The 23,162-nt window shown below is 56.3% G+C and overlaps 1 protein-coding gene across 4 annotated transcripts; it reads left to right on the forward strand.

Moving 5' to 3' along the window:
- Positions 1 to 2,096: 2,096 nt before the first annotated feature.
- Rbfox3 (RNA binding fox-1 homolog 3) lies at positions 2,097 to 22,282 on the forward strand. Of its 4 annotated transcripts, none has more exons than XM_052195136.1 (11): positions 2,097 to 2,333; positions 9,353 to 9,490; positions 11,344 to 11,397; positions 12,196 to 12,288; positions 13,512 to 13,572; positions 17,623 to 17,676; positions 17,791 to 17,923; positions 18,356 to 18,536; positions 19,600 to 19,664; positions 20,694 to 20,772; positions 22,238 to 22,282. In XM_052195136.1, exons 1-11 carry the CDS (start codon positions 2,112 to 2,114, stop codon positions 22,280 to 22,282), a joined length of 1,125 nt encoding a protein of 374 aa, XP_052051096.1. In that variant the 5' UTR covers positions 2,097 to 2,111. The 4 variants fall into 4 exon arrangements, with proteins under 4 accessions (XP_052051096.1, XP_052051098.1, XP_052051097.1 ...); XM_052195138.1 differs by having other exon boundaries at positions 18,497 to 18,536; XM_052195137.1 differs by having other exon boundaries at positions 9,356 to 9,490.
- The last annotated feature ends 880 nt before the right edge of the window (positions 22,283 to 23,162 follow it).

Below are 23,162 nucleotides of genomic sequence, written 5' to 3' on the forward strand. Positions count from 1 at the left end.
GGCTATTGGGGAGAGTGAGATAGGTGGAAATATCCTGGCATGGGGGGAGACGGGGGGAGAGACAGAGATAGAGAGAGAGAAGAGGAGGAGGAGGAGGAGGAGGAGGAGGAGGAGGAGGAGGAGGAGGAGGAGGAGGAGGAGGCGACAATATGAGGCATACCACTCCAGCGCTTACACACTGTCCCAGTTTTGAGCTCCCGTATAGACAGGGGGGCTCAGGCAGCCTTGCTAAGGGGGAGGAGAAGGAGTAGGGGAAGCAAACTGAGAAGAAAAAGAGGGAACAGACACAAGGACTTGGACACCAGAGACCATTGGCTCTGTGAATCTGTTCCATGGCGCCTGGCACTGGGGGCTTTAGGGAGCAGGGCAGGGCTGACACTCAGGGCTAGCGATCAGGTAAACAAGGTTGGTAGCAGACCAGGTAGACTCTTCACATTTGCTGCGGGCAGCCATGAGGTAGCCAGGCCCTTTGAGCACTGTCGCAGTAGATCTAGCATCTGGACAACAGCGGCCTTTAGCAAGCCTGGTGAAGCAGGCCTATTGCTCCCCAAGGTAACCCAGCCCAGTTTGGGCTTGATGTACCCCAGAGCCAGAAAGGTAGCTACAGGGAGTGCAAACGGAATCCCACAAGGCCCAGTGCGTACTCTGAGGAAAGAGGCTGTCTCGTCAGTGAGGGTGGGACATTGTGGCACATGGGGTCAGCTATGGCAGAGAGCGTGCTTGAGAGGACTCCACCGGCTGACCCTTTCCCGCTACCCTAAGACCGAGGTGGACACAGCCAGGCTGAGAGGTCTGTAATGCAACTGGCAAAAAGGTTGGACAGCCACGGAAGGGAGCAGGAAAGAATGGAGCAGGCCCACCTCCACCCCCACCCCTGCCTCCTCATGGCTACATCTCGGCGGGTTCTTACTAAATGAAGTGTCTGGTACTGCAGGCCACAGGGGCGGCCATGCTGGAGGGACACAGGCAGGAGGAGGCTGGCCTTGGCCTTCCCACTTCCTCATCAGAGTCATCCAACGAGGACACAGATTCTTGCTCATGTCCCCTTGGAGGTTTGCTTCAGTGTGAGATGCTACCTGTCCTCTCAGATGATGAGCCTCTCTGGTCACACAACTAAGAACGAAGGCACCGTCCACCCAGAGGGGACATGGCCTCAGATGTGTCCTCAGCAGGGGACAGAGAAAGTAAACTAGTCTCCTCCCTTTCCGGCCTCTGCGCCTGGCTTTGCAGGATAGAGGCCTCTTTTGAAGGAAGGGCTCCTGGCTGAACTGCTCTTCTGCCTATGATTAGTTTTCTCACAAATACCCAAAAGGCACGGGGTGGGGCCAGACCTGCATCCTCAGGTACCAGGTCCCTGGTGATGCTGATACTGAGAACCCAGGCACCAGCTTTGAGAGTCGCTGTGGAGGCCCTGCTGGGGTTAGGGGTCAGCAATGAAGGATGCGTGTCACTTTTCTGGACAACAGACTTTCAAGGGGAGGAAGGAGTCTGGGAGATCTCAGACGCTTTCTGGTTGTAGTTGTCAGCCTGTCAAGGTAAACTGTGAAGACACCCCTTCTACCGGGAAACCGAGGCTTGGACCACCTTGGAGGAAGGGCTGGCTGAGAAGGAGGCTCCGCGGCAGGGGAACCGGTACTCCTTGAAAGGACGGGTATCCGTATCCAGGGGATGCCGGTTTTCAGTGGACACTATTGTTAGGGGACACACCCAGTGGCGGGTGTGAAGATCATTCTGTGTTGATTCATACATACAGCTCCACCTGTGTCAACAACAGTCTTCATAGATGATTGGTTTTAAGCTCTCTGTGAGGGAACCGAATTCTGAAGTTGTGTGCTCGTATCTGACAAGTGGGCCACAGCCAGAGGTGTCCCACTTCAGACCAGGGTCTCCTCGTACCTCTGTTCTGGTCTCTCCTGTAGCTCTGGGCTGGGGCCTCTTCTCAGGGAGGACCTGGGGGATGCCACGGAAAATCGTGTGTGCAAACCACACAGCCTCAAGTGGAAGAGCAGCAGAATCCCTTGAAGGTTCTGGAAGGGACAGGGGTTCTAACCTGTCCGCTTTGCTCTCTCCACCCACAGGGCAATCAGGACGCCACGGCTCCGCCTGAAGCGATGGCCCAGCCCTACCCCCCTGCCCAGTACCCTCCTCCGCCTCAGAATGGAATCCCAGCTGAATATGCTCCACCTCCTCCTCATCCCACACAGGACTACTCTGGTCAGACCCCTGTCCCCCCAGAGCACGGCATGACCCTCTACACGCCAGCACAGACGCATCCTGAGCAGCCGGGTACTGAAGCTAACACACAGCCCATCGCTGGGACCCAGACGGTGCCGGTAAGAGACCCTTCCTACACAGGCCAGCCCAGGACTGTGGGGCAGAGTACCTCCAGTATGTGCTGGCTGGGTAGAACTTTCTAGAAAGGGCCTCTAGATACAGGGTCAGGGTTCTTTGTCGGGCATTTGTCCCAGAGATCCTCACTCCAGTGAACCTGCTTCCACCCTCAGACATCAGGTGCACTCATCTGACACCAAGATTTCCTTCCAGGAGCAGGTACCATGAAGGGACCACAGAGTCGGGGAGTGACCTCACTCACCCCATCTGGGCAGTAGGAAGCATAGCAGTGGCTGCTGATGTCCTGCTGAGGGGACAGAAGAGCCAGAAGTTTGGGCTGCCTAGGGTCTCGGGAGAAAGCGAGGGTGGGCTGTGGGTGGTGGGCGGCTGTGGAGCTGTCTCGGGTTGCAAGCTCTCCGATCATTTCTAATCACTTGTAATCTACCTGCTTGGCCGCCCTCCAATCAGATAGCTTCAATTACGTGGTTGTAATGCAGCTCGGGGGTGAAAGTGCTGAGCACAGCACTTCTCCGATTTCTTCATGGAGAAAGGAGTGGGAAACAGAGCCAGCCGCCTGGGTGGGCTCTGTCCTGCGTGCGCGCACACACACCCCTCCAGGGCTCTGTCCTGTAGACCCCTCCCAGGCCCCAGCTGCCGCCTCAGCTGCTCGGATCTCTCCTCTGGTTCTTCCCGTTACATTCCCTGTGGGCCTTCCCCTCCATGGCTCTGGGGCTGTGGGTTCATCCACACATCCCTGCTGGCTCCATCCCAACAGCCGGCTGCTGGCTGGCAGGGCCTGGGCAGGAGGCCAGCTCGCTCTGCTCTCCCCAGGCAGAGTGGCACCACCCTGGCATCTCCCCAGGGGCCCTCCAACTGTGCTCCCTTAGCTTTGCCCCCGCATCAAGCCTGGCTGCTCTGATGCTCTATAGACCCAAACACCATCCTCTGCACGGGCAGGGCAGCATCTACCATCCCCTGAACCCTTTGCAGAGAGTCTGCCCACTTGTACCCGGGGTACACCTGACATTATCCCTTGTCCAACCAATGTTCATCCCCCTTACACAAACACTACATGCTGAGAAGCCAGCAGAACCCCAACTCCAATGCAGGACTTCTGGCCCCCAATCACCAGGATTCCTTCAGCTGTGGGCCACAGACTGAAAAGGCCATCCTCTGTGTTACAGGATTGGAGGTCTGGCTCTAAGTCACCAAATTCACAGCCTCTACATGCTCAGGATAGACCGAGGTGACCCCAGATAGACCCTACCTAGGTCATAGCTATGTGGCCCAGATCTTCTCTGATAGACTTTTGCAGACAAGCCCCCTGTGACCAAACAAACCACTATGACAAATGGAGGTGGGGAGTTCCCTCATGAGCCATGGAACTTCTTCACCTGCTCAAAAGCAGATCACTATCGCAGAGGTAAGCAGGGGACAGATAGCTTTATAATTGAACAGCAGAAACCAGCACTGAAGCCTCTGGCCACCTTGGGGCTACCAAACAGACACAACTACCAGTGTCTGAGTCAACTTCTTGGCCCCACATAACACAAACAGGGTGCTAGGTGCTAAGGCAGTTCTGCGGTGCAGAGAGGGTGTGGCCAGCCCTGTCCTTTGGGTTCCGGTAGTCTAAGGCAGAGATGTCAGGAGGCTGAGGGCTAGGGAGAGGACCAGTGCCTGGGAGCACTGTGGAGCAAGCTGAGTTTTGAGGCTCAGTACCCAAACGCCTCCTGAGGGATGTGGCTGTGTCAGAAAACGTCAGAGCCCTGGGGGAGCACACAGCCCAGACCGAGAGTTTGGGTCACGGTATCAGATTTTACAACCATGTCTACTTCACCACGAGGACAGATGTGCTAGTCTAACCTGGGAAGGTAGAAGGTGCTAGACCGCAGGAGAGAGAACATTCAGGACGGCAAAGGCTGTCCCTCCCCCAAAACACCAGCCTTGATCTCTGACATTGGAGCACCTGTGTAAGCAGAGTCTTCCACTTGGAAGCAAGCTCAGTGAAGGACAGGAGTGCCCTGTTCTAAGATTCCAGGAGCGGCTTGGCCCCAGGAGGAGCTGCCTCTTGGAGGAACTGCCTAACCGGCTGCAAAGCCAGCACCTGCTGCCCAGCCTATCGTTGTGGACATTCGGAGGACTCTTTCCACCCACTCTGACCATCTCTGGACCTTTCCCTAAGCAGCCTGAGCCTAGGATTGAGGGGGACCAGGATAGCAGGACATCGTGCTTAGAGTACTAGTCTAAACCGATTTCCCCCACCTGGCTCAGAACCTCCCTTGATTTCCTAAGACACGGCCACTAAGTGCCCTGATGTCGTCTTCCTGCCCCCCTCCCCACCATCCCATGCACACAGACACCGTAGGGGCCCCTTTCCCCAGAGAGATTTCCTCCTGCTGATGAACAGTCCTGATCCACAGTCATACCTCCCTGATAGCAACCAGTAAGTCAGCTCTAAAAGGCTGATCCTGCCCCAAGACAGGAGGTCTGCCTTATCCTTGGCCTGAGGTTGATGCACCGGAGGGAGCCGGTGACCCAGTGGTTGGTAGACCTGCCTGGCATCTTCTTGTCCTCTATTCCTTTAGATACATGTCCTGGGCTCAGCTCGGAAGGATTTTATTTACTTTGGGACAGGGTCTCTGTGTGGCCTGGCCCTGTAGCCTCCAGAAGACGTCCCTACTTAGGCACATCCTCAGTTCAGAGCTGAGGGATCCCTGTTCCTCTCGGGACTCTCCTGACAATCCGCTGCCCAGACAAGATGCTCAAAGATTGAGCAAAACACAGATGTCCGACCCTGAGGGACCCGGTCCACCCACCATCTGTTATTTCCAGAAGCCTTGGCCACCAGGGTCCTCAGAATGGCCCTTAGGCTGATTTCAGCAGTTCTGTCCCTAACTAACCCCAGTGACTTTCAGCCCTGGTCATCCCTGGGACTGCTCCTCATTGTCACACAGGGGACCTCTATTCTGTATCCCACTCCTGAAAACGCCACCTCCATCTGTGATCCCGGCAGGAAGTCTGGATATCCAGGAACTCCTCTGTATATGGATCCAGAGTCTCACAGCTCTTACGGTCCAGGGCCACCTGCTGATGGCTATACGGGGTGTTGCATGCCATCACCAATCGGGCTAGAAAGCTCTGCTGCTTACACAGAGGAAACACACCCTCAAGCACTCATTCCTTCACTTGAGGTCACATGAGTGCCAGCACTGGAACCCCAGAGGGCTCACACCCAGTCCTTACACAGAGGCTCCTGGAGAGACTGATGTGTTGCGGGATATCTGAACACACTGGGAACCCCAAGATGGTGAACTGGACAAACCTTGTCGTGGTGTGGCTCAGTCCTAGCATACACCTTTAACCCTAGAGCTCAATAAAGTCAACCCTAGGTGGAGAGGCGGAGCAAGCAGCCACCGACGTCCCAGGAGGAAAAGGCTCTCCTCCTTCTGCACGCCGTCTTAAATACCTTCAACTCAGTATCCCTCCCTGATGGCTGGTTGCTGGTTCAAATATCCTACAACATTTACACACTTGGAAAGTGCCGGGGAAGGGCAGGCAGGAGGTGTGGCCAGGCGGAGAGTCATAAAGTGGGCTCCGTCAGTGACTCAAGCCTTGGGTCCCTGGCTCCTTGGCTACCGGAGGCAGACCTGAGAAGGAAAGAGAAGGTTGGAGGTGTCGACCTTGCGCCTGTCCACGGTCACGCTTCAGTGTGATGGCTCACACCAGCTTATGAGGGGCAAGTCAGTGCAGTAAGTCAGCTGAGGTGTGGCCAGCTCGCAGAGGTGTGGCGTGTCCCCAACATCCAATGGAAGCACAGAGCCTGGGGTTCTGAAAGACACTCACACAAAAAGAGACTCACCCCGCCCCCAGGGCCACAGGCAGAGCCCCTCCCCCAAACCCACCGCTGTCCACAGAGAGAGGCTGCAGACTGAAACTCCATCAGCCAATCTAGGTTATGCCACATCGGCCAAACTTGCCTCTGGACCTACGGTAATGAGGGAGCGGGGGTCTTCTGCTGCCCATGGTCCTCCTAGGGCCCCTCTGCCCATCCTACCTGGGTGACTCGCCACTCCTCTGTTCAGAGCTTGGCGGGCCCGGGCAAAGGGAGTCAGACTTCTCAACGCTGCTTTAGCCCCCAGGAGCTGGCCCCCAGCCTCGAATGTGTAGAGGTGGGAGAGGGAAGGGTCTGTGATGACCAGGCCATGATACAGGAAAGACACTAAAAACCACAAGCATCCAGGGAGACGTCAGGGGTCCCAGGTGGCTGTTTCCTCTCTACAGATGAAGTCTGCAAGCAAAGACCTGGGCAGGGCGGAGCAGGGCACAGATCCTCCTCTCAGACGGAAGGGTCAGCCAGGCCACAGGCACCACTGTGGTAAATGGTAGAAAGAAGTTGCCCTGCTCCGGGCCGGAGGTGTGCAATTACGCTAAGGGGTTTCTCGGCGCATTTTACAAATGTATAGGTTCTGAGCCCGTTTACTTGCTGTGTACACTGCTGAGTTGTGTGGGGGAAGTGAGGAAGCTCCGACACCCCAACTTCAGTAGTACATACGGTCTTGTGCCCTCCCACCCCCTCTGGCCAGCTTTCTTAGGAATCCCTGAGCTAGAGTGGCCACCTGGCAGTGCTCGTTGCTTCCCTCTGCTGGTCAGAAGCCAACATTGCGGGCCGCCAACCAGGCCGCATTCCTGCGATCCAAGATGAAGATGACTTAATTAGCAGAGACACCTGCAGCTGCATGCTATGTGGATTCCCACAGGGAAGGAGGGACCTACACCTGCCGCGGGCCTCAATAATCACAGGCTGCGTGGGATGTTTTGCCTTTGTCCAGGGGCACAGCCATCCCTTCCGGAGTCTTTATGACATTCACTTTCTGCAATAATACTGAGAGCACAGAGGAGGCCGCAGAACTGTGGGACAGAGCTCCTCCAGGTGCCCCGTGCGCCCCTGGGGAGCCAGCCAGCTCCTGCAAAGATAGCTTGCTGTTCTGTGTTTCCCCACAGGGGTGGGCCTGGTGCAAAACAGACACTCCTGCCCACTACTCCTGTGCCTGTTCCTACCCCCTATTGTCTTCCTGCCCAAGCCCAGCTACCCTGATAGGGCTTCTGGGTAGTGTTATTAAATAACGGCTTAAGAAGCCTGAGGCTTCTGGCCACCCACTGCCTCTCGGGAGCACTTAGGGAGGCAGGTCATACCTACAGCTCCATCCATGGGGCTCAGAAGACACGCATTTACCAAAATGTTCAGACACAGGTGTCTGATCTGCTGACACAGGTCATGGGGCTGTCCACTGAGTGGGGGAGAGGAAAAGGGTCCCATGTCCACAGCTGCACCGTGTATTAAACTCTCAGCAGAGTTGCCTCTAGAGGACCTTTGGATGTAAACTCTGCAGCTCTGCATGTCTCCCAGCCCCACCCCCACCCCCGTCCCACCCCACCTCCCACTCCCCCCACCCCGCTGCCATCTGGTCTCTGGGAATTGTCATGGGGGGCCTTCTGTTCTGGTTACCTAGGGTACTTTCTGCCAGATACCACTAGATTGTAAGGGACTCAAAGGAGACAGGGGAGGCCAGAAAGCTGCTCCAACTGAGGCCCAAAGGCTCACCCCTCACCACTTAGCCACGGCGTGGTCTGGCAGAGACTGTCCATTTGGGCTCCATCTTTTCCAGCCACAGCACAGACCTAGGCACTTCAGCCTTGGGCACAGCCTTCCTGACTATCCTGCCTCCAGGACACCCATGCCCGCCATCGCTCCTGGGATAGCACCGGCTGAAATAGCCTGAGAACAGCATCCTGGAAGCCTGTGGGAAGGGACCTCTGTGTCTCTCCCATCAACTGCCCAACAGCTTCCTCTGCTCCTTAGGCCACAGTGAGAACCACAGTCACGCACACTGACCTCTGCCACTCAGTGATGCCTCCGCCTCTACCCCCAGGAAGACGCCAAGATCCTTGGGTGTATTTGGAGCTGATCCCCCAAACCTGAGGGGCTGTGGGGCGTTGGGATTGGAAGACAGCCACTAGAGGGTGCACTCTTGGCCTGGTGTTGCTTTGGCGGGGAGTTCAGTCCCTCTGGAAGAACTGGAACAGGAGTGAGAAGGAACTCCAGGGCAGGAGCCAGGTGTTTGCCACCTCGGAGCCCCTGTCCTGGACGCTAAGGCTTTAGGGTGAATGGAGAACTAGAGAGACTGGTGGCTGTGACCATGAAGACCTCAGGCCTGCCTGGGTGTCCAAGGAGATGGACTTCACCGTCCTGGTGTAGATAACCACTCACCGGCCAGTGGAGAGGAAGTGCTGGTCAGTCTGCCTTTGCTGCAGAGATGCAGCTGAGGGGGAGTCAGGCTGAAGGCAACCATCACTGAGGACATTTGCACAGGCTGAGTGGTTAAGCATGCTGCCTCTGCCTCGTCCGGCTCCCAGTCCTCCTACACCAACTACAGGGTGGTGGGCTTGAACTGAGTCCTTTCAAGCTATCTGTCAGCTACTGAGAACAATTACCCAGTCAAAATGAGCACAAACTATGTGAGACTAACCCTAATAATTAGAGCAAGCCCCAGGGGTCCTGAGTGACACAAGATGGCCAAAGTAAGAAGGAGCCTTAGGAGTACATGGGCTGACATAGCAGCACCTTGCAGACAACTGTACCCAGGGAGCCAGTGGTGAGCCAACCCCATTCTGACATCAGAAGGCCCCCATTCCCAGATCTTCTTTGAGAGCAACCGTGGTTTGGAGCTAAGGGGCCACTGAGGATGGAACTCAGCAGAGAGATTTATGCTGAGGGAGCTCATAGCAGACCTGGCCAAGGATGACTTAGCCTGGTCTGGAGGGAGAGAAGGAATTCATCAGGACAGTAAAGGCTTGAAGGTGGGGCCTCAGGCTGCTGTATGAACCTTGAGAATCGTGTACCCAGATTTTACTGGGGATCACCAGTGGGAAAAGCTGGGGTGGAAGGGATGAGTGGACCCACACATGTACAGGTAGACCCACATTCTGCAGGACGACCTTACAACTAATCTTCTTTCCACAGCAGGCAGATGAAGCAGCGCAGACAGACAGACAGCAGCTCCACCCTTCCGACCCCACAGAGAAGCAGCAGCCCAAACGACTACATGTCTCCAACATCCCCTTCCGGTTCAGGGACCCCGACCTGCGGCAAATGTTCGGGGTGAGTGCGCGCACCCCTCCCGGGAGACCACCAGCCATGATTCCTTAGCAGAGCACAAAGGGGATACCCAAGCTAAGAGTAGGGGCTTGGTGGAGTCTGCCCTTAAGATTCAAGTGATCCCCTGCTCTTCTGACAGAAATCTGCACACTACTCCCCCTGCTGCCTGTTCCAAGGAGCCAGACACACACACACACACACACACACCCCTCCACAGTCAACCTGGGGGCAGATCACTGCTCCCCAACAGAAAGTACCTAGAAACACAGCCCAGCCTCCTGGCCTTACACAGCCTCAGCCTCCCCTGTGTGTCTGACAAGACGCCCCTCTTCCAGACTGATGTCCTGGCTCCCCGGTGGAGAGGCACTTTGCAAATACAATAGATTGGCACCAAGAAGGCAGTGGTTCCCTTCCCAGGTGCTCTGGGTGTTACCCTAGATTTTGCACAGCTGGGCTCCAGTCAGGGCAACCCCACTACAGGCTCCCCTGGAGGCTTGCTTCAGACCTAAGCACCAAGTCCTGTGTGTCCACAGGAGGTGGGGCTGCCGCGGGGAAGATGGCTGGGAGTGGGGTATGGTACGTCTCCCTGAGGCCCTGCTCTGGCTACAGAGAACCACATCGTCTGCCTCTGCTCCTTCTCTCTGCCTCCCTCCTTGCTTCAATGCTCCACTCTCTGCCTAGCACTGGCTCCCTTTCTACCACACAACAGGCAACCCAGACCCGAGGAAGCCTCAGCCCTCTGCTCCATCTTTCTCACACAGCTGGGATATGCAGGGCACCTCTGAGTAGTCCTGGGTGACTCTAGAATTGCACCCCCAATCTTGGGGTGTGTTTCACTGGGTCAGTGAACCCTCAGGGGATGAGGTTATCAAGCCCTCTTGATTCAGAGGACTCTGAGCCTCTCTGAGCCTAGGTGCCTTAAGTTAAGAGGCTGTCGCTATGGTAACACTAGCTTGGGCTCTCACCCTGTGGCTAACACTATAGGTAATCACTGACTTAGCTCTCACCCTGATCTTAACTCACAGGGTCCTAACAGAGCACAAGTGTCATGGTTCTGGGTTCTAGAACGAGGTAAAGGGCTCCCCCTCCTCTCAGAACCTGCAGACATGGGTCCTATAGCTACCTGGCCCTCCAGGAATGTATAAGGCAAGGGAGCCTCCATCAGTGGCTGGCCCAGGAGGCTGTGGGCTAAGGACCTTGCTGGTATTGTCTGGAGATATGGGTCACGGGTTCCTGGTCTCGAGAGACAAGACTAATCATGGAGACAGGCTAGCTGGAGGGCTGAAAGGATTGGCCACAGCCAGAACAGGGCATCCTGTGCCAGCAGGAAGACTGAGAGCCAACACAAGCCTTTTCCACAGCATAGGAGCAAACCATACTGGGTCCCAGGAGCCAGCCTATCAGGATCCATAGCCATGCCCCGCCCTGGCTCCGCCCACCTAGTCCCATCCCTGCTCTCCAGTCCCTTCACTAGAACAGCTTCTGCTTGCCATCTCGGAGGGGCCTGGTCCCTCCCAATCAAGGATCCTGATCTGCCATCTCTATTTCCAGTTCCCCCGGCCCCAGCTCATGAACCTTCCCTCTCCACACCTATTCTGGAAAGGGCTTGGCCGACGGCAGATTAAGGATAGCTCTAACACCTTGGGCATTCCATTCCAAGGCCAAGGCCCAGGGGGATCCCGGTGCTATGACGCATGCTCCCTAAGAAAGACGAAAGCCTCTAGAAGAAGAGGGGAGGGCGTTCCTGGGGTCGTCTTTACCTGAGCCTTCTGGCATCTTGGGAATGAGTGGGTAAGGCTACTCTGTCATAACCCCTTTCTCCTGTCTTCCACCCCATCCTCTCTCTGTCTCTGCAGCAATTCGGGAAAATTTTAGACGTGGAGATCATTTTTAACGAGCGGGGCTCCAAGGTGGGTGCCGCACAGAGGCCGCCACCATTAACAGCGCGCCGGCTGTAGGTCCCGCCAGGCTAACGTGTGAAATGTGCGTTTCCTTCCTGGAGAGCTTCGCGCCCGCTCGCTCGCTCGCCCGCCCGCCCGCCCGAGGACCCCTGAGCCACACGGGTGCTTGTACTCCCTGCTCTTCTGCCCCGCCCCCAGCTGTCTGTTGTTGCTGCCAGGCTGCTTCTCCTCTTTTGAGCTGCCAGGACCTCCTGCTTGCATCCCAGAGCGCCCCCCAGCCCCAGCCCAGCCTTGAGCCTGGGTCCCCAGCTTACCCAACCACTCACCCTTAGAGCCAGGAGGCTTGTGGGAGGGGCTGCAGACCGGGAGGGCACCCAGCAAAGATAAGCTCTGCTCCCCTCTCCAGGAAGACACACACACACACATACACACACACACACACACACTGGGCTCCCAGAGCAAAGGTGGGGAGGATTGTTCCCCCATGGAGCCCAGCCTCAGCCTCTCACCCCAAGGTGGGATTACAGTAGCAGGCACGGCCCCTGGCCAGGTTAGCATCTCTTTGGCCCGTCTTCCTGGGAGGTGTCCCACATGGTGAGTGGGGCTGGCCTCAGGCCGGGCTACCAGCTGCCCTTGCCTGAGGCCACCCCTGCCCCCCAGTGCGATCTCCTAGACAGACTTCTGACACTGGGGGCCTGTCCTTCACTCACCTGACTTGCCCCCCTCTCGCCCTCCCTCTGCCCCTCCCCCACCTCTCCTTCCCCTTTCTCATCCTGTCTTCTCCTGTCTGTCCTCCTCTGCTCACAGGGCTTTGGGTTTGTAACTTTTGAAACTAGCTCAGATGCTGACCGAGCCCGGGAGAAGCTGAATGGGACGATCGTAGAGGGACGGAAAATTGAGGTGCTCAGATAAGTGTGCGGCGTAGCAGGGCAGGGAGGTCCTGGACAGCATGCCCCACCCCTGGGCCCCCCACCAGCCTGGTGGCTGCTGCCCACCCTATAAAGAGCCCAATAGAGGCTCTGACAGGAGCAGGGTCTGTCCCAGAGGACAACATCTCACCATCAGCTTTTGGCTGAGCCTGTCACCCTGACCTGGGGAGGCTTGAGGCTCCCTCTGAGGTCTTCGCCTCCTCCTGTGGAGGAGTCCCACCCCTATCCCACACACAGGGGCCCCAGAAAACATGTGAGGCCAGGCGGTCTCCAGGGCTATAGGCAGCCCTACCTGTCCCTGACAAAGGGGCCCTCTCCTTGGGCAGCCTCAGCTGCAGCCTGTGGAATCTCAAGGCAGACGTGAAGCTAGAGGTGAGCAGAGAGCTAGCTGAGGGGTCACCCTGATACCCCACTTCTGCCTGTTTCCTCCTTGTTGATTCCTCAGTGTGGCTTTGGGGTCCAGAACTGGGCTCCCCCAGCATGCCTCAAGCAGAAGGAACAGAAACTAAAGAGGGGACTCGAACCGCAGGAGCTGGAGGGTCCTGAGATCCCTGAGCCCACCCACTGCCCAGGTCTCTGGGCTCACACATGCTCACACATTGTAGAGGAGGCAAATGGTCCAGACCTCTTCCTCAAGCGCTGCCTGGTCCGTTCCCACCTCCCTCACTTCCATACGGGCCACCTCTGTCTTCTGTGTCATTGTCCCCTCCCCCAGGCAACCCGAACAGGCCTTACATGTCTGGAAAACAGGACCCAGCCCCTGGGTCTGTCTTTCCCATGCTTCCCTCAAGCACCTTGTCCCCCAATGACCCCCTACCCTTAAGTTCCATGCTGCAGAGAGAGGTCAGAGACCCTGGCCTGGGAAAAGGGGTGCTGGGGAAAAGGAGGTGGGAGCCATGTGGCACAGACATAGGAGGGCCTTAGCCTGGAAGAGAATATCCTGGAAGCCGGCCCGCTAGCCACTGGGGGCTATCTCAGAGGGCCTCCGCTTCCCAGCAGTGTTGGGCTCTCCTGAATGGAACTGCTTCATGGAGAGCACCAGTGTGAGTGAGGGTCCTGAACCCAGCTAGAAACAGCTTCGGAGCCTCGGGGGGCCTTCCTTCCCCAAAGGCCACACCCCAAGGGTAAAGCCAGGGTGGCTGAGGGCCTCCTATGAGACTGATGTGCTCACCCTTCCTCTCTATCTCTGGACAGGTCAATAATGCCACAGCCCGGGTCATGACCAATAAGAAGCCTGGGAACCCATATGCCAATGGTGAGAACCCAAGCTTACCCAGCATGCTTTAGGGGCTGGGGAAACTGAGGCAGCGAAAGGCCAGCCTTGTCCTGGGTACTCAGACTTTGTCCTGCCTGGTATCCCAGCCGTCCCTCTTCTGTCCTGTCAGAGAGGAGTGGCCAGGTGAGACGGACAACTGGGGTCGCCCTCACCACCGCGTAATAGCTGGTGTCTCCAATCAGAGCCCCTGAGCTTTTCCAAATGTCCACAGCTCTCAGCGGCCATTTTGACAGGCAGCAGGAGTGGTGGAGGGTTGCTGGGATAGTAGAGTCGGAGGTGGTGGGTTCTGTGGTCTGGTGTGCCGTCCTCATTCCATATACACAGGACAGGGGAGGGGAAGGCAGGGGCCTCAGCCAAACTTCCAGACCCCTCCGAATCCCAGTCTTTTCATCCAAAAACAGAAATCTTAGGGGATGCGGGCATGGCTCAGTTGATAGAGTATCTGCCCGGCACGCACAGAGCCCCAGCTCCAGCCCCCAGCACCACATAAAGTGGTGTGGGGTGGTGGTACACACCTATAGGTCAGCACTTGCAAAAGAGGCAGAAGATCGTGGTTTAAGGCTAGCCTGGGCTACTTGAGACCCTGGATCCAACCCAGCACTGCTCAGGACTGGGTAATAACTAACAAGTGCCATTTGTAAAGGCGTCCCAGGGCTGGGGTCACTCAGGGGCTGGGGTCACTTGGGGTGGGGGGTCACTCAGGGCTGGGGTCACTCAGGGGGTGGGGGGTCACTCAGGGCTGGGGTCACTCGGGGCTGGCATCACTGATGTCACTATTAACTGGAATGCTAACAATGAGGAGTGTATCTTTTTAGCCTGGAGAGGGTCACCTACACCATGAGGCTCCCAGCTGGCCCACACCATGAGTGAACTATATGGTTGTGAGTGTGCTAACCTGCTGGCTACAGCCAGCCTGAGTCTGTCCATGCCGGTGGCTGTCTCCATGGTGGCTTCTAGAGATTCTAGTGATGGTCTGCTCTGCCAAGTGAGAGCAAGTCTTCCCTGAGGGTAGCTGGCTGTGTTTGGAGACCATGTCTAGCTCTTAGAGCCTACTGGGGAGCACTTTCTGGAGTGGGGGGGGGGGTCGTGCTTTCCGTAGACAGCACAGTGACCCACCACTGCATGGAGGGAGGATGGACCACATCACAGCTGTCCTTGTCCTCAGAGACGGGCCGTATGCAGAGCTGGGTGAGTCTCTAGTGCTGAGAGTCTGAGGCGGGACAGTTGGCAGAGCCGGTGCATGGTCAGATAGAGATCAGGTGATATGGTGTATCAGTTGGGTTTTCTGTTGCTGTGTTAAATACCTATGGCCAAGAGCAAATCGAGGAAGAAAGGGTTTATTCAGCTGATCACAGTCTGTCACTGCAGGAAGTCAAGGCAGAAACTCAAACAGGAACCTGGAGGCAGAAAGCGAAGCAGAGGCCATGGAGGGCGCTGCTAAACCTGGCTTTCTCAGCCTGCTTTCTTATACCATCCAGAACCACCTCCTGCCTGGAGTGGCACCCCTCACAGTGGGCTGGGCCCTTCCACGCCAATCATTAATCAAGAAGATGCCCATGGGCTAATGCGATGGGGTCATTCTCTCCCTTGAGGTTCCCTCTTCCCAAATGACTCCAGACTGTGTCAAGTCAGGTGGGGGAAAACCTGCTAACTAGCACAGACAGGGACTCTGGCCAGTTCCGGCTTAGAACCAAGTACTGACGGCTTCCTCTCCCCACTTCTGCAAGGAATTCTGAGAACTCGAAGGTGCCCTGGATCTACCAGAGTCCCTCGTGCTGTGTCACGGCTAACTTCTGGTAGCTGGTGACTAGCTCAGGAAGTGAAAGGGTGGGCTTGGGGTGGACTGGGTGTAGGCTGTGTGGGTGGTGTGACCAAGGAGCAGTCACTGTGGGGGAAGGCCTCGTGAGGGTGGAGGATACGCCTGACCCCACAGCACCTGTCAGCCACCACATCTTCACCCCCATTAAAATTGATAAAGCCGTCTTCTTTAAGAGCTGGATGTTCTAGTGGCCTGAGAACTTGAACCTGGTCCTGTGCAATGTGCCTCAGTCATAGACTCCTGATTCTGTAGCCTGGGGTTAATGGACCCAATGACCTAGCCAGTGTGGACATCGGCCACGTGAGAGCCACGGGCATCTCAAACAACTCTTGGGACCCTGGACAAGGTCATAGGGGCAGTCATGTATCTGCTAGAAAGTCTGTCTCCAAGGTCAGCCACCCACGCTGAGGAGACCCGCTCTGGCAGGGAAGAGACCTGTTGGCGTCTGTAGATCCATGGGACGTGAGTGGTGCATTGTACTGCAACACAGCTAGATCCCCTTCCCCCACACCCCCACCTCCCACACTCCCACACTCCCAGGCCTGCTCTTCCCTAAGATACTTGGGTCACATGGCTGGCTGGGAAGAACAGCAGGCTAAGGAGTGTGCTTGTACAGAATATTCCCAGCCCCAGTCAGCCTTGTTCCTGGCTGGCTCCTCAGGGCACTGATGCGGCCTGGCGTCAAGAAGTGAGAGAGGCAGGAAGCTCTGCTCATCCCACTGCAGGGGACTTGCGCTTCAACGTCTCCCAATCCTGGGGCTTCAGAGGGACAGCCCTGGGCTGACTGTGGCACAGCTAGGAGGGGCATTGGGTCGTGAGCGCTTTGACACTGAGTACTCTGGGGTTCATCATTGGGGGCTTGGGTCCTCACTGCAGGAAGCCAGCTCACCAGGTTGCACCAGGTGCCCTGCCAATAGCAGACACAAAAAGCCTTCCAGGCGGGTCCTTGCGCTGTCTCTGTCAACCTGTGGGGTCAACTGAGGCAGAGCCAGCAGACAAGTGGACATTCCCAGACAGCCAGACTGACAGGTCAAGGTGCCCAGGGACCCTGAAACTGGATGCAGCCCTGGACTCTCCTCTTCCCTGGGGACCAGCCCCAAGTCTGCTCTATTAGGATCCATCCTAGAAGGTGACATCCACTGGCCGGTGGCTTGGGTCCCCGCTGCCCCTCCTCAGCATGCATGCAAATGAGGAGACCTGAGTGAATGAGGGGGAGGAGCTTGGCTCCCGAATCCCAGGGGGAGGGGACTGCTTACCTGCAAGAAGGGACAGGTGTGGTTGCAGAGTCCAGCTGGAGTGCCAGAGAGAAGCCAATCACACAAACACACACACGCACACGCACACGCACACACACATTGCCAGTCTGTCTCAAAGTATAAAACAGGGAGGTTGTAACACCTGTCCTGGTGCATGATGAGACCCTCGGGAGTGACTACAGTATTTATGGTACACAAGACCTTTCGACCACCATTATTATTCTTTTAACACTTTATTTAGTGTGGGGTGTGTGTGTGTGTGTATGTATTAAATATGTCATAGTTTGTGTGGAGATCAGAGAACAACTTCCACCGTGTAGGTCCAGGGACTTGAACTCTGCTCACCAGGTTTAGCGGCAAGCTCCTAGACTCACTGAGCCATCTTGCTGACCCTGTCACTATTCTTCTCTTCAATCCAATGGCCCTCCTCGCTTCTTCCCCAGCAACCCTTCAGAAAGACTTGGGATGAGAGCATAGAGGGTGGGAGCCATCAGTCAGGGACGGGAGTCCCAAGAACCTCAGGGCGGCAGGGTGACTTTCAGGCAGGAGGGGAAGAAGGACCCCTAGTAGTGAATCCTTTGTCTCAGCTTTGGATACAGATGTTTTCTAGTTGTATCCCCTCTTTCCATTGGACCCCAAGTTTCTGATGCCCCAGAACAAGGGTGCCCAGGAGCAGGCTGGGGGAAGTCACAATGCAGGGAGAACCTAAGAACCCCGGTGTCGGGCCAGAGTGGGGTTGCCGGCTACTCCTCCAGTAGCAGGTGTATGGGGAGAGGGACCCAGGTCATGGGCCACCTTCTCTGCCCATCCCTGGATGGGGTCCTTCCCTTTGCAGAGGCTGAACACTAAAGCATCCCTGTAGGCCTCGCCACCCACAGCCTTTGGAGGTCCCAGGCATAAGAACAGGTGGCAATATGCATGGGAAGCCAGTGGCTATGTTCTTTTTCGTTCTAGGCTGGAAACTAAACCCTGTGGTAGGAGCGGTCTATGGGCCTGAATTCTATGCAGGTAATAGCAGGGGGACAAGAGCAGGTGGGTGGGGGTAGGAGGGGCAAGCAGGGCCGTAAGCCCTGGCCCTCTCTTTGCTTCCCCTCTCCCACTCTCTTGTGCCCCCTTCTGCAGTGACCAGTTTCCCCTACCCCACCACGGGCACCGCCGTCGCCTACCGGGGTGCACACCTGCGGGGCCGGGGCCGTGCTGTGTATAACACATTTCGAGCTGCACCACCTCCGCCCCCCATTCCAACTTACGGAGCGTGAGTACCTGGAAGGGGAGGCTGTAGGAAAGCCAGGGGCATGGGAGGCGAGTTAGGGGGCTTGGCGGCCCTTCCAGAACCATGGGGCAGGACTGGTGGGGACCTCAGAACCCAGGGCTGCATCTGCCTGCACCATCAGTACCCCAGCATGGGGGGACACCTCCAGGGCTGGCTGGCCTCTGGGGGCGGGGCATCAGCATGTCAATCATCTGAATGTTAAATGGGGCATGTGTCGGTCCCATGGGTCCAGCAAGTGCTCTCTGGGAGCCCTCTTTGGTCCCTTCCCTGGGGTCCTGCCCTCTATTGCCGAAGGGGACAGCTGCTTGGTGGGGTGGGGGTGGGGAGGCTGGCAGGAGCGGGCTGATGGGCCCCTGGGTTCTGAGAGAAAGGAGCTGACCAGCAAGGGTGTTACTCTATTGTTATACCAAACAGGGCACTGGAGCAAACGCTTGTTAAAATGCCAGTCCCGTGGGCGGGGCTGGCACCGTGCCCCCTCCCTCCTCAGCAGACACCGGAGCCGGCCTACCCCACCTCTCCAGCGTTCCCACCACTCTCTTGTCCGTTTGCTTCCAGGGTCGTGTATCAGGATGGATTTTATGGTGCTGAGATTTATGTAAGTGTAGCCCTGGGGAGGGGGAAGGGCAAGGCCGGCATTCTGTCTGTGCCCACGAGAAGTCCGTCTGCCCTTACGCCCTTCAGACTCAGTGCTTGTGCACCAGTGCACATAGACCCATGGCATCTCTCGAGATGCCAGCACACCTCAGTCTGGGTAGTCTGTCCTTACCTCGGCCATTGCTAATGGCTGTCCCAGGAGCCCTGTAAGCGTACAGCATCCTGTTCCATGCGCCAGGGGATTATATGCGGGACGTTGAGTGACCCTCTCCCATTCCTAATCATTCTAAGATCAGCATCTGAGAACACTCTTGCCTGATGTGAGGGCCCTGAGACAGGCCAGAGGCAGGCCCCGGGTGCCCGTTCTCTTTGGGTGAAGTTCTGCACCTCACTCTCCCTTTAAAATTGTGCTCGTAATTTTCTATGGCTCTGAACCCTCAACAAGCGTCCCACAGAATGAATCTGGCTGTGCCTGGGCCCTGGGCAGCTATCTGTGGCTAACGACCCACTGTCCAAGGCTAAGGCATTGTCTGAACAAATCCCTTCCAGGGCCCCTTCATCCTCCCTGGGATTCCAGACTATCCAGAAGGGGAAACCAGTGAGTTTCCAATGACTGTCAGCATTCAAGATGTGGCGGGTCTATGGGTGGGTCTGTGGGCACGTGATGTGTGCCAGGACCAGCAGGCAGCCAGAGACACAATCAGTGACCATTAGTATGCACTGAAATTATAAATGGTTGTGAGGAAGGAAGGAAGGAAGGAAGGAAGGAAGGAAGGAAGGAAGGAAGGAAGGAAGGAAGGAAAAACCCTGCCTCATCTTGAAGAGTGAAGTCCTCAGACATCCCCATCAGACCCACAGACCAGGTTCTCAGGCCAGGACCACCCAAGCCACCCCATGCCAAGGTGGGAATGTAAGGTCCGGGCCCAGAGGCCTGAGGAGGTCTGCAGCCTCTCCTAAGAGCCTGGCCCTGCCAGTCTGTGTTCTCCAGTTTCTCTGGCTCTGCTTCAACAAGAGCGAGCCTCACTAAACCCGTCTGCCATCTCTCCTTCCCGCCTCCCCTGCAGGGAGGCTATGCAGCTTACAGATATGCTCAGCCAGCAGCAGCCGCAGCAGCAGCCTACAGTGACAGGTAAGGCTAGGAGCCGCAGGCTGCACGGGGGATTGCAGTGGGCTCTTCGAAGGGTGGGTCCGGACAGACAGGAAGGCATGCACCACGCAGGACCTGTGAGTGCCCATGTCTGGTGAGAGCAGGGTCTGGAAGGGAAGCAAATCCAGACGGAGCTCAGAGATCCACGATCCTGTGAGCCCCTCCCTGACGGGTCACTTCCTTCTAGCTCAGGTAGCCGCTGACACCTGATTCTCAAGACAGGGCTTTAACAGCTCAGGTCCTCTTACAAGGAGAGCAGCTGGGCGCCTCCATTTGGCCTCTGGAAACAGTCCAGTTTATGTAGATGCCCCTTCCTGCACCCGGCTGTGAGCATGCCCAGAAATAAGTCAGTGCTGCTTGCTTTCTTCAGAGGCCAGGCCTCGTGGAGCCTGAGCCTAGCGCCTTTCCCTTAGCTCTCGGCCTGGTAGCTTCAGAGTTCCTGTTTGGGCCACATAGTAGATCTGCCTACAGGAAGCTGTCACACTTGTCCATGTGCCCTGATGACCTGGGAGCCGCTAGAGCCCTTCAGAAGTTGATGGGACCCTCCAATCCATGTCTTCCATCTTGTAAAATGTACAAGGCATGCATGACCCAGGCCTGTCCTCTAGGAACTTGTCACAGCACAGATTAAATTAGCAGAAGGTCATCTGGGACAGAGTGCCAACTCTTGGGTCATAACATTCCTGGTCCCCACCTCTATCTCCCTCTTCTTTCGAACCCTTTTCCCAGCTCTTAGCCCTAGGTCTTGCTGGGAGCAGAGTCCAACGAATGTGCTAGGAGTGCCCGTCCCTCCGTCCCTCCCCTCCCCGTGTCACCAAGCAGAACATGTTGCCCTCCTAATGAAGGGGCAGTCTGCTAAGTCTTCCTTCCAAACAGGAAGGAAGGTCAAGCAGCTGAGAGGGTCTCATGGGGGAGGAAGGGGCTCGTGGGAAGGAGGCTGGTCTGGGAAGGCCGGTCAGCTGGTACCCGCTTCAGCCCCCTCCCCTGCACCCCCTCCCTGCTCTTCCCTAGTTACGGTAGAGTCTATGCAGCTGCTGATCCTTATCATCACACCATCGGCCCCACGGCAACCTACAGCATCGGAACCATGGTAAGAAGAGCCACTGGTAATGAGGAGACCCATCCTGTAATGGGCGGGGCAAGGCTTCAGGGAGAGGCTGAGCTCTCCAGCCTAGTTCTGGAGACTTGGGAAGAACTATTGAGAGGGAGGAGCCAGCCCTCCATAATGACCACAGTCCTGTCAAGGTTCCTCCATTCCCAGTCTCAGGAAAGCAAAGGAAACCAGCCGTGACCTTTGCTCCATGCAGAGGCTCCAGAGGCCTGGCAGTTTAGGCAGATGTAACCCATTCCTCCTGGTGAGGTGCCTGAGCTTAACCCGTCAAGGTTCCCTTCTCACTTGGCAGGAGACTAAAGTATAACAACTCTCTCTCACACACCAAACCCTCTTCCCAGCCTGCCCTGGGACACTGAGGATATGGTCCCCAGCAGGGTGGGAGAGTCGGTGGGTTGGTGTGTATGTGTGTGTGTATGTGTGTATGTGTGTGTGCCCAGACGTCAACACAGCCCGGTCCCTCTGTGCCCCAGTCTGTGTCCAGTGAACACCTACTTCCTGTGCCGCCTACACCCCAGGGATGTTGTATGTTTTTAGCTTGGCATTCAGCATCAAAGATGAAAACATTTGGGGGGCAGTAAAGAGAGAGAGGGCTGAGAGGCAGCATGGATTTTTTTTTCTACCTCCCTTGGTTTCGATTATTGCCTTGGAATTTTTGTCTTTGTTGATTTTTAAAAAGGCCCAGACATCCTGAGCGGGCCTGTAGGGCTCTAACTAGGAGGCACCACAGTGATACAGGAGGAGACCAGGGACTGGGCCCTGAAGGCCCAGACTGCCTGCGGAGCCCAGCCTCCAGACAGCTGCTAGCCAAAAGCTGCCACTGGCTCCCAGGGCCCTCTTGTTTACCGTTTATTTTATTTTTAATGCATTGGGGGCTTTTTCCAACTTTTTCCTCCTGTATTTGCTATTTCTTGGAAAACCTGGGGCTGGGGGCGGGAGACACCACAGAAACCCCTCTGGCAGAACACAGAGGTGAACCTAGGAAGCTCTGGGAGGCTCGGGTACAGTGCAGGAGCTGTGACCAGCAGATGAGACTCTTGGGCTGTAGTGGCTGAAGAGCTTCAGCCTAGGAACCCGTCAGGATTGCCCTGACTTACCCTACAGGCACGAAGAGATCACATTTAGATGTCCTCCACCAGAGGGGCACGGTGGGCTCAGCAGAAGCCCCAAGAAGTGGCACAGAGACAGTATAAAAGTCTGCAAGAGAAGACCATCCCTCCCAGCCCCAAGACCACCACCACAGAGGAACTAAGCCCCTGGGTTGCCATGACAACCCAAAGCCCATTCTTCCCAAAGAAATACCGTTGGGGGAAAGAAGTCGGGATTTTAGCTATTTCTTTTTCTTTCTTTCTTTCTTTTTTTCCTTATTTTTTTTCTTTTTGATTTTTCCTCCTGATGCCAAAAGATGGTACTGATTGGCTGTTTTTCATCTTTGATGTTGCAGGCTAGCCTCTGCCGAGGAGGGTACAGCCGCTTCACCCCCTACTAGCAAGAGACCCCCCTCACAGCATTCACACCTCAGCTTATTCCAAACCAAACCCTACAGTCCCAACACCAGGCACAACCACCCGGAAGGACAGTGCGCCCCTCCCAGTCAGCGACCAGCGAGCTGACCCTCTGCGACTCTAAAGTCCATAGATTTTTACCTCCAGCTGGTCTCCCCACCCCACCCATGCTGGTGTGTGTGTCTCTGACCCTGGTTTTCCTGTATGTCTGAACCTTGCTTTCCTATCTTGACGTTGTTGTACAAGACACTTCAGGTACGGTATGCATACAGTGGGAGCCAGGCCGGGGGGACGGCAAGGTGCCCTGCCAGGGCCACGCCCATGCCTCAGGGCAGCACGGACCCTCGGGGCTCCAGAAGTGCCAGGCCAAGCCTTCCTCAGAGCCAGCCCCTGCAGGCCTGGCCACCTCGGATTTGATGGCCAACAGAGGAGTTCCAAGCCTAGTCAGTGGGATCCCCCAGTGGGAGGGACTTCCACCCACCTTTCACGAGGAATGTCAGGAGTAGCTGCACCGCCCCCCTGGACTTCCACTCAGCCGAAGTTAACGTTTTCTATTAAAGTTTACTAATGATCTTCCTGTCCAAGTAGTCACAAGCACACTGTTCTGTGTGCAATACTGCCGTGGTCTGGGATTCCTTACAGACATAGAAATGTCCCTGCCCCAAGGTCGCCCTGCATTGCTTGTGGACCTGGAGACCCTCCCTGAGCCTGTCTACCTCCTCAGGCTCACACTACCCATCCCCAAGACCCAACATACCTTTTGTCAAGGTTCATTCCAGGAAAAGGAAGGACAGGGACACTATCAGTTTCTTCCTCTGGCCCTCCCTGCAGCCACCTAAGCCTCAGTTAGCATGTGTGTGCCTC

This window comes from Apodemus sylvaticus, chromosome 10, assembly GCF_947179515.1.
Source record: "Apodemus sylvaticus chromosome 10, mApoSyl1.1, whole genome shotgun sequence".
Classification (NCBI taxonomy): Eukaryota; Metazoa; Chordata; class Mammalia; order Rodentia; family Muridae; genus Apodemus; species Apodemus sylvaticus.

Excerpts from the sequence above, each read along its gene's own strand:
- Rbfox3 (XM_052195136.1), top strand. The coding sequence starts at position 2,112 with ATGGCCCAGCCCTACCCCCCTGCCCAGTACCCTCCTCCGCCTCAGAAT. Across the intron at positions 2,334-9,352 it reads CTGGGACCCAGACGGTGCCG|CAGGCAGATGAAGCAGCGCA; the intron begins GTAAGAGACCCT and ends TTCTTTCCACAG. Across the intron at positions 11,398-12,195 it reads TTAACGAGCGGGGCTCCAAG|GGCTTTGGGTTTGTAACTTT; the intron begins GTGGGTGCCGCA and ends CTCTGCTCACAG.